This window comes from Aptenodytes patagonicus, chromosome 1, assembly GCF_965638725.1.
Source record: "Aptenodytes patagonicus chromosome 1, bAptPat1.pri.cur, whole genome shotgun sequence".
NCBI classification, from domain to species: domain Eukaryota; kingdom Metazoa; phylum Chordata; class Aves; order Sphenisciformes; family Spheniscidae; genus Aptenodytes; species Aptenodytes patagonicus.
In genome coordinates, this window is record NC_134949.1 from 647,945 (window position 1) to 667,002 (window position 19,058).

The following is a 19,058-nucleotide window of genomic DNA, read 5'->3' on the forward strand; positions in this document are numbered from 1 at the left end:
GTGATCCTTCCTCTCTACTCAGCACTGGTGAGGCCACATCTGGAGTGCTGTGTCTAGTTCTGGGGTCCCCAGAACCAGAGAAGTGGGAACTTGTTGAAGCAAATTCAGTGAAGGACAACAAAGAGAAGGCTCAGGGAGGATCTTATCACAGAATTACAGAATGGGTGAGGTTAGAAGAAACCTCTGGCGGTCACCTGGTGCAAACCCCCTGCTCAAACAGGGCCACCTACAGCCAGTTGCCAGGACCGTGACCAGACAGCTTTTGAATATCTCCAAGGATGGAGGCTCCACAACCTCCCTGGGCAACCTGTGCCCGTGCTCAGTAACCCACACAGTAAAAAAGCATTTCCTGATGTTCATAGGGAACCTCCTGTGTTTCAGTTTGTGCTCGTTGCCCCTCATCCTGTCACTGGACACCACACGAGCCTGGCTCAGTCTTCTTTGAACCCTCCCTGAGAATAAATCCAGGAACAAGCATAACATAGCTTTAAATACTGTCCCAAAGCCAACAGTCCACACACAAGGTGGTAGCTGTCTTCTGCATTAGCATCAAGGACTTGTGGCAGGAGTACCCTGGTGCTTGCACTTCGTATTTACTTCTGAGCTTATAGCAGGAAAGCATTATACAACACTGGCCAATTTCCTCATAAACAGAAGTAGACAAACACAAAAGGACAGAGGTTATTCTGTGTTCCACTGCCTCACCCAAATAAAGTAAACAGTACAGCTCTCAGAAACAAGACTATTGCTCTTCCAGGGCCATACTAACTTTGGTATGGACTTCCATTTTTGTAATTAATAGCCGAATACAAAAGATCTGCACTGTGTTCATGACGTAAGCCAGTGTAGTTTGTGTTCTGGCTGTAGTTGAAAATAATGTTTTGCCCAGCATTCTTATGACTAATGAACTTTTGCTTGTGAGACTTTACTTTGAACACTGGGACTACCAGCAGTGTTCTAGAAGAGGATCCTTTACTCTGAAATATACTTCCCTTACTTACCCAAACAGCCTAAGTCCATTACTAGTCATAGGACAGTCCACATATGAGTAATAAGCAGTGCATAAATGCATGCATTTCTATCTCTAGGTATCAGTCATAGGGAAGAAAGACTTGACAGTGTTTCTCCCTAATTTATTCTATTATAAGTTTATTATACATAAATTAAGCTTAATTCTTTGCATTTCCCTTCTTTTGAAGGCAAACAGGCATTGAAGGCATTGCTGCTGTACACAAGCCCTGGACCAAACTTCTCACACTGTGCAGAGGGTCTCTGAAAGGGACAAGGATCAAAAGAGAGCAACAGATCTTGACCACCGCTGTCAGCCACAATCCCAGGTCTCAGGAGCTAGCAACAACCTTCCACCAAGGGAAGGGGAAGCCAGCGCCGATGCAGCTACAGGAACGCGCGGTCGCCCCACCAGTCCCGCGGATTTACCGACGAGAGCGAAGTTGACCGCCTCCAACGGGCCTCACAGAGCAGAAACCTTCCCAGGACGGGCTCCGCTGCCGGTTACATCTGGGCACCGCACTCAGACCGCCGGCGAAAGGCAGCACGGTTGCAGCGTTGGCACCGGCTTGGTGAGGCTGGGCCGGGCCGGGCCGGGCCGGGCCGGACCACGGAGCCCGGAAGAGAGAGGACCGCCGCCGGCCCAGCCTGCCCCACTGTTCCTCACCGCCCTGGACCTCAAGAAGCTGCAAACCCACCCAGGTTCCTTGGGCTCTGCGGGCCGGCAGGGCCGCTCCCAGCGGGGCTGGCAGCGGTGTCCCAGCGCTGCACGGCGGAAGGAGCCCGGTCTGGGACCACCGCCGAGAGCCAGCCGACAGCGCCGACCCCGCAGACCGCACGCAGCGAAAGGACAACACCGAGAGGTGGAGGAGAGGCACTGACCTGCCGCCGACCCCAGCGACGGCTCCGCTGCTGTAAAACCAATCCCGCCCCCAGCCACCTCAGCACCGGAACACGCCGCGGCAGCTTCCGCCTCTAGCGCGGCCACGCCTCCCCGCAGGAGGACAGCCAGTCAACTACGGAGACACGAAGATAGACATGATCATCAGCTAGTTGCGACGAAGCAGCCGCCTCGGCGCCATGGTCGTCCTGACACATGGCACAAAATCACCAATCCCGAGTAGGGCTTGGGGACCCGCCCAATAACAAGGAAACAACCAATCAGCCAAGGCTTTCTGAGACATATTTAGGGTGTGGTGAGAGGGTAGCTGGAATAGTGTGTCAGGTTTGCGCGTGTGTTTGGGCGTTGCCACGCTGCCGGGGAGCACCGTAAGTGCTGCAAAGTCACGGAATGGTTTGGGTGGGAAGGGACCTTTAAGGGTCATCTAGTCCACCCCCCCTGCCATGGGCAGGGATATCTTTTCACTAGATCAGGTTGCTCAAAGCCCCATCCAACCTGACGTTGAACGCTTCTAGAGGTGTCCAATCTAAACCAACCCTCTTTCAGTTTAAAACAGTTGCCCCTTCTCGGTGTTGTGGTTTAACCCTAGTTGTCAACTAAGTACCACACAGCCGCTCGCTCACACACGCACACATCCCCCGCCTGGTGGGATGGGGGAGAGAATCGGGGAAAAAAAAAGTAAAACCCGTGGGTTGAGATAAAGACAGTTTAATATGACAGCAAAGGAAGAGAAAATAATAATAATGACAATATACAAAACAAGTGATGCACAATGCAATCGCTCACCACCTGCCAACCGATGCCCAGCTGTCCCTGAGCAGCAATTGCCACCCCCCGGCCAACTACCCCCAGTTTATATACTGAGCATGACATCACATGGTATTGAATATTCCTTTGGCCAGTTGGGGTCAGCTGTCCTGGCTGTGCCCCCTCCCAGCTTCTCGCTGGCAGGGCATGAGAAGCTGAAAAGTCCTTGACTTAGTGTAAGCACTGCTTAGCAGCATCTAAAACATCAGCATGTTAGCAACGTTATTCTCATACTAAATCCAAAACACAGCACTATACCAGCTACTTGGAAGAAAATTAACTCTATCCCAGACGAAACCAGGACACCTGTCACTACAGGCCTTGGTAAAAAGTCTTTCTCCATCTTCTTCTAAGCCCCCTTTATATACTGAAAGGCTGCAGTAAGGTCTCCCTGGAGCCTTCTCTTCTCTAGGCTAAACAACCCTAATTCTCTAATTCTCTCAGCCTTTCTTCACAGGAGAGATGTTCCAGCCCTCTGACCATTTCCATGGCCTCCTCTGGACCCGCTCTAACAGGTCCATGTCTTTCTTGTACTAGGGGACCCCAGAACTGGACACAGTACTCCAGGTGGGGTCTCACCAGAGCGTAGTAGAGGGCAAGAATCATCTCCCTCGACCTGCTGGCCACAGTTCTTGTTATGCAGCCCAGGATATGGTTGGCTTTCTGGGCTGCAAGTGCACATTGCCAGCTCCTGTCCGGTTTTTCATTTACCAGTATCTCCGAGTTATTCTCCTCAGGCCTCCTCTCAATCCATTCACCTCCTAGTCTGTACTGATACTGGGAATTGCCCCAACCCAGGTGTAGGGCCTGCACTTGGCTTTTTTGAACTTCATGAAGTTCATGAAGACTTCATGAAGTCTGAGCAGTGCAGTCTCCCTCGCCTCCCGGCTGTCTTCATCGTGTGTTAGCATATACATTCGAATGCACTCGTATTCCTGCTTCTGATGTGACCATGTAGTCTTGTCATAGGCTCTGTACTGAGTTCACAAGGCCTCAGGACTAAGGCTTGCCAGGCCTGCTCTGAATTTTTCATGACCAGCCTGCAGCTTTGTTTCACTTGGTTTAGCTGTGAGAGCAATTTCTGTAATTATCAGGTATCTATGACTAATTTATTTTACTTATGTATCCTTATGTGGTACAACCATGGTTTTATATAGGTAGTGTTAGCAAGCAGTTATTCTAGGTAGAATGAGATATTTACAACTCTAACACAATCATAGAATCATAGAATAGTTTGGGTTGGAAGGGACCTCTAGAGGTCATCTAGTCCAACCCCCCTGCCGTCGGCAGGGACATCTTCAACTAAATCAGGTTGCTCAGAGCCCCGTCCAACCTGACCTTGAATGTTTCCAGGGATGGGGCATCCACCACCTCTCTGAGCAACTTGTGCCAGTGTTTCACTACCCTCAGCGTAAAATATTTCTTCCTTATATCTAGTCTAAATCTATCCCCCCCTTTAGTTTAAAGCCATTCCCCCTTGTCCTGTCGCAACAGGCCCTGCTAAAGAGTTTGCCGCCATCTTTTTTATAAGCCCCCTTTAAGTACTGATAGGCTGCAAGAAGGTCTCCCCGAAGCCTTCTCTTCTCCAGGCTGAACAACCCCAACTCTCTCAGCCTTTCTTCATAGCAGAGGTGTTCCATCCCCCTGATCATTTTCGTGGCCCTCCTCTGGACCCGCTCCAACAGGTCCATGTCTTTCTTATGCTGAGGGCTCCAGAGCTGGATGCAGTACTGCAGGTGGGGTCTCACCAGAGCAGAGTAGAGGGGCAGAATCACCTCCCTCGACCTGCTGGCCACGCTTCTTTGGATGTGGCCCAGGATACGATTGGCCTTCTGGGCTGCGAGCACACATTGCTGGCTCATGTCCAGCTTTTCATCCACCAGTACCCCCAAGTCCTTCTCGGCAGGGCTGCTCTCAATCCCTTCATCCCCCAGCCTGTATTGATACTGGGGGTTGCCCTGACCCAGGTGCAGGACCCTGCACTTGGCCTTGTTAAACCCCATGAGGTTCACACAGGCCCACTTCCCGAGCTTGTCCAGGTCCCTCTGGATGGCATCCCGTCCCTCTGGCATGTCGACCGCACCACTCAGCTTGGTGTCATCTGCAAACTTGCTGAGGGTGCACTCGATCCCACTGTCTATGGCATTGATGAAGATATTAAACAGTACCGGTCCCAATACGGACCCCTGCGGGACGCCACTCATCACCAATCTCCATCTGGACACTGAGCCATTGACCACTACCCTCTGGATGTGACCATCTAACCGATTCCTCACCCACCAGACAGTCCACCCATCAAATCCATACCTCTCTGGTTTAGAGAGAAGGATGTTGTGGGGGACCGTGTCAAAGGCCTCACAGAGGTCCAGATAGACGACATCTGTAGCCCTTCCCATGTCCGCTGATGTAGTCACTCCATCATAGAAGGCCACTAGGTTGGTCAGGCAGGACTTGCCCTTGGTGAAGCCATGCTGGTTGTCTCGAATCACCTTCCTGTCCTCCATGTGCCTTAGCAGAGCTTCCAGGAGGATCTGTTCTGTGATCTTCCCAGGCACAGAGGTGAGACTGACTGGCCTGTAGTTCCCTGGATCTTCCTTTTTCCCCTTTTTAAAAACCCTTTTCCAGTCAGTGGGAACTGATGTACAATATCTGATAATATAATAACTGATCTACAGTGATGTAGAATAGAGAAATACAGGCCTGGTAAAACAGCTGAGGTCTTGAGAAGTAGAGACACAGGATTTGGCATAGAGGAGAACAGACATGGGATGATAAGAGATGGAGCACAGGCTTTATGCTGGAGACCCCATGGCTATAAACAACTAACGATTAGTTAAAAACAACCTAATGATTAGTTAAAAAAATGCAGACCCAGAGCTGGACAAAACTGGTTTTGAGGGTAACAAACGTATCTAAGATGTGTACAGGGCACCATATAGAGTAATTCAAATGTAAATGTAAAAAGAAAGAGAAAGGTATAAATTTATGTTAGCAAACATATATACATGAGCCTAAGTGGAAGGACAGAGAAGGGAAAAAAAAAAAAGAAAGAATGAAGAAACCATTAACAAGAACACCACATTCCTCCCAGTGAAGGAGTCCAGATGCTGACAACTTGCCATGACACCCCCCCTCCGCAAACATCAGAGTGAACCACAGATCTTAATATCCAGAGGAGCAGCAGTCAGGTGAGTGCAACACCAGAAAAGGCATAGAAACTAAGTGTGTGTGTTGCAATTTTAATTGTATTATTGCTATTAGTGCAACTTTTTTCCTGTATATAAGTACTCGACCTACATTATTTTTCTTTGCTTTTCTGTAATTAGACCTAGACTAATGATGACTCTTGAACTAGACTGTTAAAATTTCTATTATACTAACAATAAGTTCTTGGCTTTACATATATATGTAAAATGGTTTGGCTGATACTCTAGAGGGAAGGGATGCCATCCAGAGGGACCTTGACAGGCTAGAGAGGTGGGCCCGTACGAACCTCATGAAGTTCAACAATGCCAAGTGCAAGGTCCTACACCTGGATTGGGGCAATCCCAAACATAGATACAGGCTGGGTGATGAGTGGATCAAGAGCAGCCCTGCAGAGAAGGACTTGGGGGTATTGATGGATGAAAAACTGAATATGGGCTGGCAATGTGCACTCACAGCCCAGAAAGCCAACCGTATCCTGGGCTGCATCAAAAGAAGCATGGCCAGCAGGTCGAGGGAGGGGATTCTGCCCCTCTACTCTGCTCTGGTGAGACCCCACCTGCAGTACTGTGTTCAGCTCTGGAGCCCTCAGCATAAGAAAGACATGGACCTGTTGGAGCAGGTCCAGAGGAGGGCCACGAAAATGATCAGGGGGCTGGAACACCTCCCCTATGAGGACAGGCTGAGAGAGTTGGGGTTGTTTAGCCTAGAGAAGAGAAGGCTCCAGGGAGACCTTATAGCAGCCTTCCAGTACTTCAAGGGGGCCTACAGGAAAGATGGGGAGGGACTCTGTATTAGGGAGTGTAGTGATAGGATGAGGGGTAACAGTTTTAAACTGAAAGAGGGTAGATTTAGATTAGATATTAGGAAGAAATTCTTCACTGTGAGGGTGGTGAGACACTGGAACAGGCTGCCCAGAGAAGTTGTGGATGCCCCTTCCCTGGAAGTGTTCAAAGTCAGTTTGGATGGGGCTTCGAGCAACCTGATCTAGTGGAAGGTATCCCTGCCCATGGTGGGGGTGGGGGGGTGGAACTAGATGATCTTTAAGGTCTCTTCCAACCCAAACCATTCTATGATCTATGATCTATGATTCTGTATATAAGGCATACTTCCTCTTTCTCCATGAACAAGATTTTGAAATGTAACACTGAGTTCTTAGTTTAAGAATGTTTAGTAATGGTGTCTAACAGAGATAGAAATCCTCCATCTCCTTTACCTACTGTCCTTCTTAAATGGTTTGATGGTGATAATTTTCAAGGCTCAGTTACGCTAGTATCTCACTACATTTCAGTAACACAAACAATTTTTTAATGGTCTTAATAATGTTTATCTGCAGCTTCAGTGTAAGTAGCTGAAACATATTTATACATAGTCTTGTTGCATTGATTTAATATGCTCTTGAGAAAGTGAATTTGAGGTGGTACTACTTACAGCGTTATATGATGCTGGCCACAAAAGATAAGTACATGGACTGTTTAGCACTGTTCATTGTTTCAGGATCTAGAATTACTTCTCTTTGTTTTATTATAAAATGTTTATGGGTTTGGATTTTTATTTTTTTAAATTACGCTACAAAAATAAGCTATTACTGTATATTAACAGATACAGGTTTGTGAGGATAAAACGTTGGAATGACAACCATTCCTAAGTAAAGGTGGTGATTACCTCTGATTCATCTGTGCTATTGTTAGGAGTTGTCAGATCTGGTGGCCTGATAGAGGCGAGGCTGCTACAGCTCCATGCCCCCACGTTCAACCAGTTGCAAAGCTGAGAATGTATTCTTAGTAGGCACACACACAAACACATGTATACAACACATATATACATATGCACCCAGCCAGCAACACAAACAGAAGCACCCAGCACTCACACAAACACAAACAGCACCGATGGCTGCATTCTGTCCCCACTCTCTGGCTGATCAGGATGAAAATCCATCAGTGGGAAATAGACACATATACAAAATGCACATCGCTCCAGTATCTGGGCTTAGAAACTCGGTCTACCCAGTAGCTGGCTCTGGATGCCCGGTCTCCCCAGCTGCTGGCACCTGGACATGCCAGACCCCCAAGGCCCACAGACCCACTACAGTTGCTGGTACAGATCCCCTTGCACACACCAACATACACACAGACATGTATGCTGTGGGTCCCTCCAGTAACTGTGATGAGACTCTCAGGATCCTTGCTTTCTCCAGCTGTCTGCCTCCTTCACAGAGAGACACACACAGACAAGTGGGTCTCCCTCAACCCCACACCTCAGTCTCTCCAGCAGTTGGGCTGGACCCCTGGTCCTTTCGATAGTCAACTCCTCCAGTTGTCTCACTAACAGAGACATACACACACCTGGTTCCCAAACCACTTAACCTATCTGCTGGCTAGTCTGGCTTGATATTCACTAGTGATCATATACTGACATACATACTCTCACTTGCTCCAGTTGCTAGCACCCAAGACATATGGGACCCTGTGATCCATGGTGTGACACCAGTTGCTGGCACTTAGATCCTCACTGATTCCAGTTGCTGGCACCAAATACATGCAGGCTCCTGTGACCCATGGTCCCCACTCCAGTTGTGGGCACTTAAATCCCCATGTACACACATGCACACAGAACAGAGCTGCACAGCCAGAAAAAGAGTTAGAAATGTTAGAAGACAGGAAAGACTGTGCTGATCAGGCACAGGGCATGGCTAGACACTCATACTGACCAGCAACCATTTTACATGCAACCAGCCCCTTGTATCCCCTTTCCCTCCATTTTCCCATGCTTGTTCATCCCCAAACCACCTAGACCCATCCCTTTCTCCACCTTTGGTTCCTCCCCGAAACATCCCATTATAAGTCTTGTGCAATCCCCAAATGCTCTTCCCCTGCACCCCACAATGTTTTCGATACCACTAGGCAGTAACCCCACTCAGTCTGTAAGGTACTCTGACAACCTTTCCCATTGACTCATTGTGATAGGTGTCACCTCCAGGCCCATGGGGCTGATGGCTCCCCTATGACAGCCTTAGAAGAAGTTGGGACAGGGGCTTCATTTCTCTTACTGGGTTATTTGGGTTCCCCAGCCTGTGGTTGCCTCTTTTTGCTCCTTCCTGCTTGTGCAGATGAGCCTTTTATGGGTTGATTGCACTTCTGTGGTGGTTCTGGGATTAGCCAGGTCAGGGGATTATTTGGGTTCGCCGACCTGCCATTGTTCCTCTGTGTCCCTTTGTGTGTGTGGAGACGAGCTTTTTCCCACATAGCCTAACATTTATGATGGGCTACTTCTGTAACACTTTCTGGTCTTATACACCAAGTTATCCAACATTTCTATTTGAGAAAACAGACTCTCAAATCCAGTTAGAGGAGCAGATCTTTACTTCACCTCAAATCCCACATTTTGTAGCCTTTTCGTCTTATCTTCATGTATAATTATATCAAGGTTAAAAATAGGGTAGTGTACCAAACCAGTATAGCTCCTGATGCCAGTGTCTGATTAACCTTCTCACCCTTTCTGATTTGGCTCCTGAAATAGCAGTGATTTGCTAGATTATCTTGCACCTCCTTTCCATTCTAAGACGACTGTTTGTATCATTGAAACTTTCAGGTTTGTAAATCAGCCTTTAAGCAGATTAACATTTATAATTGGCTTGTGGAAAATTAGATCCCTCACTTAACTGACACTGATGTCAAACATGGACAGGAGCAGATGGGCAGTGCTGTAAGAGCAACAGGAGGAAGAGGATCATTCCTGTAGCATCATTCTTCTGACCACGCATACACATGGGGAACAATAGCAGCTCCGCAGTGGATGATCTGCAGGCTGTTGAGATCCACCACTGGTACAAAAAGTTCATGATGGAGTGTCCTTCTGGACAGCTGACAGAGCATGAATTTAAGCAGTTCTTTGGGCTTCGAGGGCTGGATCCAGAGGCCAATGAGTACATTGAGCAGATGTTCCGCACGTTTGATATGAACAAGGTAAGTTTTCCGGCAAGGAAATTAACTGCTTCGTACTGCTTAAAAGTGAACCAACTCCTGCACTTTTAGAGTCCTTGTTTTCTCCTACAAACATTGGTGTGGAAAGCTGCTGAGGGACATTAACGTAAAGTAGCTAAATGCAAGGAGAAAATTAATGTGCATAGATAATGACATAGATAACATAACCATAGGTAATAACACCTTATTATCTACCTACCTTGTGCAAGTTCATCTTTGAATTTTGAAAATTCCTTATTGTGTATTAATTGACTTGGCCTTGTTTGACTAGCAAAATACTAATGAAAGGAGATTTCATTCTTATTTTTATTCTTATATATTCTTATTCTTATTATTCAAAAAATATATCTGTGTTAGATAGTAGAGACTATAGGAATCAAGCACAATAGAAATTATTATAACATTCACAGAGGAAGTATTTTCCATGTATTTGGCAGCTGAAATTAATACTGCATACAGCAGTAGCTAAGAGGTAGATAGTATTCCTCACTTTGACAGGTGACCACCGGCTGTCTCTAAGGTAAGAAACAGTAGCCCCCATAATTCCTTTAAGCATGCAATGCCCCTCACTTCTGCCTGTTTTTTACCCATATATACTTAAGACTATGCTTGCAGGCCTGTAATCTCAATGACAGAGAAATTTGGTTTTATGGCAGCCTGGGAAAATTCAGCTTTGCCCTCTGGTCCAAGGTTCTGAAATGGCTGGAGCAAATGTCTGTGAGTCAAGGAGGAACTAGTCACAGAGACATGTGAAACAGGTGGAAAATCACAGGGTCAATTTTGATGAATGAAAGCCTAGGGACTGAGCAAAGAGCATTGGTTTGGACAACATGTGAGAAGGCATAAGGAGTTAAGGAATGCTAAGGAATATTACAAAATTCTTAAATGTAAGAGAGGAGCAGCCAGGCTCCATTAGGGTAGCTGAAGTCTTGTGGTGGATATAATGACTGGAAATGACTGCAAATCTCAAAGAATAACCTTTCTCATCCTAAAGTTCTCTGTGCCCAGGATGATGATAGTGATGAGAAGCAGTTTTATAAACTAAATCAACACATTTACAGTTCTTGCACAAGTCTTTCCCTTTACCTCTCTAATTTCTTGGGATGTTTAAGGACTTTAACATTTGTTCAAGGATGTTACGCATTCCAAAGTTCTCCTGTGAGCCCCATGTTATGCAGTAAACAATGTTTTAAGAAGACTCTCAAATTCAAATTTGGTGATACAAAGATAAAAAGCTATCTTCTAAATAAAGTGATAGTGATCTCAAGGGGACCGAAGTAAGAGTATGGCAACTAGTGGAGATGGACCTACATCAGTTAATCTTAGCCTGTTAATAGTTAGCCATTTAATCTAAGCTCCTTTTATAAACAAGGGCAAGGAACAAGAGCACCCAGAGGAAGAGCCACCCTGTAGTAATACAGACATAGACGATGGATGGAATCATCTGCCCTCTGGACCTTCAAATTCTGAGAACTCTGCTGAGCACAAAGAGGATAAATTTTCAATAGAGTTATTTTATAAATTGCAATCATGCCCTCCTTCCCACCTTTAGAGCTGGTTATCTTTGTTTTCTGTGACTTTGCTCAATGAAGTTATGACAAACTCACATAAGGGGAGTACTACAATGATCCTGAATGAATATTTTAAAATGTTGTGATCCCTGCTGTAAAACAGTAGTGCTCTGCTAGTCCACCTACATTTGCCTTTTACATATATTTATTCACATCCATTCCAGAAAGGCATCTGACTTTGTTTAAATACCTCAATAAATTAAAGTTTCATTTTTTTGCTCTGTAATTTGTTGAAGTAGTTATTCAGAATCTTTGACAGAGATATGCACTTTATTTGTTGTTTCTTTTTAACCACTTCAAATTTTAGTCAGTGTTAAATCTAGGGATTATGAAACTTTACTTGGCATTCTTCTTGCAGAGGAAACAAAGCTTTTTGAGTTTCTTTGTAGATTCAAGAAATTGAATGTTTAATAACCTAAATACAGAACAATTTTTCCAGCTGTTAAATCATGTTCTATGTATTTTAAAAAATATCTTCAGTCACTTTTTTTTTTTAGAGAATGGAGAAGAGATCTATGGCTTACTGAAATAGCGGTGGTTTCCCACAAAGACAAAGCAGACTAGTACAGAAAACCTAAGGTAGAATTACCTTCCACTTTTCTTGCAGCCAGGGCTCTGGATCAATTTTCTCTCCCAGCAGGCCATAGGCAGTCAGCTCTGGTGGACAGAGAGGGGTTCATTCACACTGGCCATGAGGAGTGACAGGTTCCATCTCTGCAGGTGGCCAGCACAGAGTAGCCTAGACATGTAATAGATCATAACTTTAGGAATCCAGGTATTTAGGAGATAGAATCATAGAATCATTAAGGTTGGAAAAGACCTCTAAGATCATCGAGTCCAACCGTCAACCCAACACCACCATGCCCACTAAACCATGTCCCTAAGCGCCACATCTACATGTCTTTTAAATACTTCCAGGGATGGTGACTCAACCACTTCCTGGGCAGTCTGTTCCAATGTTTAACCACTCTTTCAGTAAAGAAATTTTTCCTCATGTCCAATCTAAACCTCCCCTGGCACAACTTGAGGTCATTTCCTCTCGTCCTCTCGCTTGTTACTTGGGAGAAGAGACCGACACCCACCTCGCTACAACCTCCTTTCAGGTGGTTATAGAGCGCGATAAGGTCTCCCCTGAGCCTCCTATTCTCCAGGCTAAACAACCCCAGTTCCCTCAGCCGATCCTCATAAGACTTCCGCTCTAGACGCTTCACCACCTTCGTTGCCCTTCTCTGGACACGCTCCAGCACCTCAATGTCCTTCTTGTAGTGAGGGGCCCAAAACTGAACACAGTATTCGAGGTGCGGCCTCATCTGTGCCGAGTACAGGGGCACGATCACTTCCCTACTCCTGCTGGCCACACTGTTTCTGATACAGGCCAGGATGCCATTGGCCTTCTTGGCCGCCTGGGCACACTGCCGGCTCATGTTCAGCCGGCTGTCGACCAACACCCCCAGGTCCTTTTCTGCCAGGCAGCTTTCCAGCCACTCTTCCCCAAGCCTGTAGCGTTGCATGGGGTTGTTGTGACCCAAGTGCAGGACCCGGCACTTGGCCTTGTTGAATCTCATACAGTTGGCCTCGGCCCATTGATCCAGCCTGTCCAGGTCCCTCTGCAGAGCCTTCCTACCCTCGAGCAGATCAACACTCCCGCCCAACTTGGTGTCGTCTGCAAACTGACTGAGGGTGCGCTCGATCGCCTCATCCAGATCTATGATAAAGATATTGAACAAGACCAGCCCCAAAACTGAGCCCTGGGGAACACCGCTCGTGACCGGCCGCCAGCTGGATTGAACTCCATTCACCACAACTCTCTGGGCCCGGCCGTCCAGCCAGTTTTTTACCCAGCGCGGAGTACACCTGTCTAAGCCGTGAGCCGCCAGCTTCTCTAGGAGAATGCTGTGGGAGACGGTGTCAAAGGCCTTCCTGAAGTCCAGGTAGACCACATCCACAGCCTTTCCCTCATCCACTAGGCGGGTCACCTGGTCATAGAAGGAGATCAGGTTGGTCAAGCAGGACCTGCCTTTCATGAACCTGTGCTGGCTGGGCCTGATCCCCTGTTTGTCCCGCTCATGCCTTGTGAGCGCCCTCAAGATGAACCACTCCATAATCTTCCCCGGCACCGAGGTCAGGCTGACAGGCCTGTAGTTCCCCGGATCTTCCTTCCGGCCCTTCTTGTAGATGGGCATCACATTGGCAAGCCTCCAGTCATCCAGGACCTCCCCCGTTAACCAGGACTGCTGATAAATGATGGAGAGTGGCTTGGGAAGCTCCTCCGCCAGCTCTGTCACCACTCTCAGGTGGGTCCCATCCGGCCCCATAGACTTGTGAGTGTCTAGGTGGCGTAGCAGGTCATTAACTGCTTCCTCTTGGATTATGGGGGGTTCATCCTGCTCGCCGTCCCTGTCTTCCAGCTCAGGGGGCTGAATACCCTGAGGATAACTGGTCTGCCTGTTAAAGACTGAGGCAAAGAAGGCATTAAGTACCTCAGCCTTTTCCTCATCCTTGGTGACAATGTTCCCCCCCCACATCCAATAAAGGATGGAGATTCTCCTTGGCTCTCTTTTTGTTGTTAATATATTTGTAAAAACATTTTTTGTTGTCTCTAACGACAGCGGCCAGATTGCGTTCCAGCTGGGCTTTTGCCTTTCTCATTTCCTCTCTGCATGACCTGACGAGATCCCTGTACTCTTCTTGAGTCGCCTGCCCCTTCTTCCACAAGTGGTAAACTCTCCTTTTTTTTCTGAGTCCCAGCAAGAGCTTCCTGTTCAGCCAGGCCAGTCATCTTCCCCGCCCGTTCTTTCTTACAGTGCATGGGGACAGCCTGCTCCTGCACCTTTAAGACTTCCTTCTTGAAGATCGTCCAGCCTTCCTGGACCCCTTTGCCCTTCAGGACTGTCTCCCAAGGGACTCTCTCAATCAGTGTCCTGAACAGGCTAAAGTCCACCCTCCAGAAGTCCATGGTTGCGGTTTTGCTGCCCCCCCGCCTTACTTCACCAAGAATTGAGAATTCTCTCATTTCGTGGTCACAAAGCCCAAGACGGCCTCCAACCACCACATCTCCCACCAGTCCTTCTCTGTTTGTAAACAGCAGGTTGAGCGAGGCACCTCCCCTGGTGGGCTCACTTACCAGCTGCGTCAGGAAGTTGTCTTCCACACACTCCAGGAACCTCCTAGACTGCTTCCTCTCTGCCATGTTGTATTTCCAGCAGATGTCTGGGAAGTTGAAGTCCCCCACGAGAACAAGGGCTAGCGATTGAGAGACTTCTGCCAGCCGCTTGTAGAATGCTTCATCCACCCCTTCATCCTGGTAGGGTGGTCTATAACAGACTCCCAGCAGGATATCTGCCTTGTTGGCTTTCCCCCTCATCCTTACCCATAAACACTCGACCGTGTCATCATCACAATCGTTGAGCTCTAGACAACTGAAACACTCCCTAACATACAGAGCCACCCCACCACCTCTCCTTCCTCGCCTGTCCCTTCTGAAGAGTTTATAGCCATCCATTGCAGCACTCCAATTGTGAGAGTCACCCCACCATGTTTCTGTGATGGTGACTAAGTCATAGCTATCCCGCTGCACAATGGCTTCCAGCTACTCCTGTTTGCCGCCCAGATCTTAAAGGTGGCCAGGGAAATAGCACGTGTGTGTGTGCATGTGTGTGCACTAAAGCTTTTTCCTAAGTTCAAGTCTCTGTACTATTTGTTTTTCTTTCTCTTTTAGCTGTGAATCTAAAGAGCAATAAGGTAAAACAGCTCCAGAGCCATAACTCCCTGAGTTTGTTCCTGTCACAATTTGGTTTTCATTTTCCCACAGGATGGATATATTGACTTCATGGAATATGTGGCTGCCCTCAGCCTTGTTCTCCGTGGGAAGATGGAGCAGAAATTGCGGTGGTATTTCAAGCTCTATGATGTAGATGGCAACGGCTGCATTGATCGACATGAATTGCTCAACATCATTAAGGTGAGTTCTTTCCTCTTTCCTTAAAGACAAATTCCACCACACAAGTAAGACTTTCGCTGTTCCCCATATGGATGATCATGGCTGAGACCTTCTTTAACAGCATTCTTTCTTTTAGCAGAATAACCCGCAATCTCATAGTCCAGTAAGCAGACTTGATAGACTCTTCTTTACCACCACAGCATATGTTACAGCATAGCTAACTCCGTAAAATTGTTTTAGTTGCCTAGGACCTAAATTGCACTTTCCAAGATTTCAGACTCTGTGACTGTCAGTTGCGGTCTCTGCAATGTGTCCTTCATATGTCCTTTTCCCCACGCGAATAGTAGTTGGAGAGTTACTCCCAGTTTGCTTTTTAGAACCAGCTCCTAAATGTCAATGTAATAAAACATTTCTGACTCTGGCAAATAGTTTGAAGAAGAATGACTGTCAATGGAAAAGATTGTATGCAAATAGCTATTGTGGAAGGTGTTGGAATTACAGGCATAAATGTGACTTTATGAATATCTCAGAATGAATTATGCTGGAAGTTCAGATTATTCTATAGAGACTGGGAAACTATGCAGGAAAAAAGATGCAGGAAAGATTCAATGACCCTAAATAATTTACATTTCTGAATAAGAAAGGTCAGAAAAAGGATTTGATAAAGATTTGAAGCCTGAGTTGTCCACAAATAAAACCACTAATAAGATGTTAGTAATGCATTCTCATCTGGATATGAATTTTAGTGCTGGGCATTGAAGAGACCAAACCAAATCAATAACTGTAATAATATACAGCCTCCTACTAATAACTTGCAATAGACATACTCAGACATCACAGTACAGATAGTAATTGTGTAACACAGAGCTCATGAGAAACAAGTCCTGTGGGCAATAATTGGTGGCAACCAATTTACTGCTCTTTGAATTTCGTGGGTGTAGTTCAGTGTCTTTTTTGGCAGCCTTAGGAAGTTGCTGAGGTGATACTTAGTTTTAGTAAAATGGCATTTGAAAAAGAATGAAGAAACTTACCAAATATCAGAAGGTAAAACCTAGAAAACGAATAGTCTTAGAATCAATATGAAGCCTCTGGAATCACATATTTCATGGACATCCCTAAAAAAAGGAAACAATTGGGCATGGAAAGAAAAGAGAACCCTGCACTATATGGTTATGAATAACCATAATCGTAGTAAACAGTAGTGAATAATGCTTAAACTTTCTCAAGCTGAAAATGAATTTCCAGTGAGCTTTAGGGAGACGCAGGACACACAGGAAGCAGTATATCAATGGAAATAGGGAAAGTAAGAATAGAAATAAATGACCATGGCATATAACAAAGGAATTTCATAATGTCAAATGCAGAGGGTGTTTGACAGTGTTTATTGGGCTTGGTGGACCATAGGATAATAGAAAGTGGATCAATTAGGTGGATCCCGATTCTGCCATTTCTGCAGTGCTTAACCTCTACCTAAGCAGATTTAGGGTGATTCTCTGGGTTTCACTGCTCATTCCATGCTCCAGAACCATGCTCCCTTTGCACCCTTCAGTGCCAACCATAAGGCCTGATGATTTCTGCTGTGTTTTCCTATGATGCTGGTTCATTTGTATGGGGAAGGTACCAGGCATGACTGCCTTGTTCTCAATCTATGCTGACAGGCTGCAGTGGAATCAGTCTATCATTTAAGGAGCCATTAGGCAGTTTCCTATTCTTGCTCTTTTCTTTTAGGCTATTCGAGCTATTAATGGTGGTGACCATGAAACTAGTGCAGAAGAGTTCACCAACCGAGTCTTCAACAAAATTGATGTGAATGGAGATGGTAAGATTCCTGTCTTGTCATCCAACTGAGCGGGTCTCTGTGCTACAGAGAGACATCCACGTCTTCCTTTCTTGATTGAACTTTATTGCCTCTTCATTTTATATTTGCTTGTTATATGAATTCTCATGCAGTAATGCATTCTCCATGAATTTTGCTAAGGCATTTTTCTCCTTGCATCATACATAATCAGTATGACAGGATTTGTTCCCTGTACTAAGTCTCAGCTGTGTTCTGTCCACGTAAGTTTGGTAGTGGGGTTTTGGAGTGGCATTATTTTTGCCTTTTTCTATGTTGCTGTGTAGCTTATGTCAGAGTTAGAAGTGGGAAATATTAACAGATGGTCCCAGCTGCTCCTAAATATTTCAGTAGCAGGGAAAGGAAGAACTGGAATTTAATGTTGAAGTTCAGAGTTTCTTCACTGGGTCTGCTGCAGGCAGTACAGCAAGCACATGAAGTGCTATGCACCAGTCAGTCAAAAGTTGGTCAACGCCACTGTAGTTGCTGTACGTCCCTGACAGGTATTTCTTTCCTTGCTACTTCATGTGCTTATTACCTACTGACATGCTCTTTTGTTATTCCGGAAGAACTCTGCCGAACTGCTTCCGTGCACAGGGGCTTTTTGGCCTAGAACAGAAAACCCATTTCTGCCTGTCATAGCTTCCTTCTGTCACTTCTTTTAAACATGAAAACCAGCAAGTATGGGGCAGGTTAGGACTATGACAGGTTAGGCCAAATAGGAGGCGGCTAATCCAGCCTTATTTATAGGAAGCTATGATCCCACTCCTTAGCTACGCACTTCCTCTATTTTTTCTTATGTACCTTTTCCCTTGTGTGAGAAAAAAAAAAGGAAGCTGGATATCGGGGAAGTTTCATATAAGCTTAAAAAGACTCTCCGAGGCCTCTTGGTGCTTTAGAACAGTGAATATATAGTAAGTGGTCTCTAAAGTTAGATTACTGCACTCCTTTTTCTGTTCAAATGTGGATTGGCATGATTCTGATGCCTTCTGTCTGTGTCTGATACAGGTGAACTTTCTCTGGATGAATTTGTGGAGGGAGCAAAGAAAGACGAGGAGTTCATGGAGGTTATGATGAAAAGTTTGGACCTGTCACACATTGTGGCCATGATCAACAACCGTCGGCATAGTGTATAAATCAAGCTGGGAGGAAACGCTGTGCCAATAGACAGAAGGGTGTACACACACCAGAAAGGAGAGACAGCTTTTTTTAAAACAAAGAAAATTTCCATAAACACGCATATGGAAGTAGGAACAGAAAGACACTGCTATCTTTGTATCTGAGAGCATGTTCCTGTACAAATATTGAAGCTCAGCCACATACATGCAGGGCAGGTTCAGAAAAACTGGATCTGGGTGTCAGTATTTGACTTGACTTCCTAAAATTTAAAGGCCAAGTTTCAGGGCACAAATTTTCTCCTTATTCTGTGTCCCAGATTGTCACTTTGCAATGGACTAAAAGTAACACTGAGTTTGTGAAGAGCAGTAGCAGAACTGGATGACAGAGTGTGGAGAATTTCTGATGTGTACAAAAGAAGAGCTTCAAACTGTTATCAATGTAGAGAACCATCAAAAGAATGTAACTTCCACTGTTCTTGTCATGGTATTAGATCATAAACACCACCATGTTTGTCTGTACCAGATGTGCTTGGATTTGGTAGTCTCTACAGAAGTAGCTTTTTTCATAAGGTGTCAAGAGCTGAAAGAAAAATCAGTCTTTAAGGCTGACTGATAGTGACAAATCTGTTCCCAGCTGCACTGTCAGTAACGCTGCTGTTTGCAGCCTTCTGTGATCAAAGAACTCTTTACCA

The 19,058-nt window shown here is 45.9% G+C and overlaps 2 protein-coding genes across 5 annotated transcripts in view; one reads left to right on the top strand and one right to left on the bottom strand.

Annotated features, from left to right (window-relative positions):
* GOLGB1 (golgin B1) overlaps positions 1 to 1,933 on the bottom strand; it is a 53,502-nt gene extending 51,569 nt beyond the window's left edge. For all 4 annotated transcript variants that reach the window (XM_076342845.1, XM_076342662.1, XM_076342757.1 and 1 more), the window contains exon 1: positions 1,891 to 1,933. The gene's annotated coding sequence lies outside the window, so the exon portion shown is untranslated. The remainder of the gene's footprint in view (positions 1 to 1,890) is intronic.
* A 7,754-nt stretch (positions 1,934 to 9,687) lies between these two features.
* Positions 9,688 to 18,384, top strand: LOC143162531 (guanylyl cyclase-activating protein 1-like). The gene is made up of 4 exons (XM_076343124.1): positions 9,688 to 9,885; positions 15,286 to 15,435; positions 17,143 to 17,233; positions 18,257 to 18,384. The coding sequence occupies exons 1-4, from the start codon at positions 9,688 to 9,690 to the stop codon at positions 18,382 to 18,384; spliced, it is 567 nt and encodes a 188-aa protein (XP_076199239.1).
* The last annotated feature ends 674 nt before the right edge of the window (positions 18,385 to 19,058 follow it).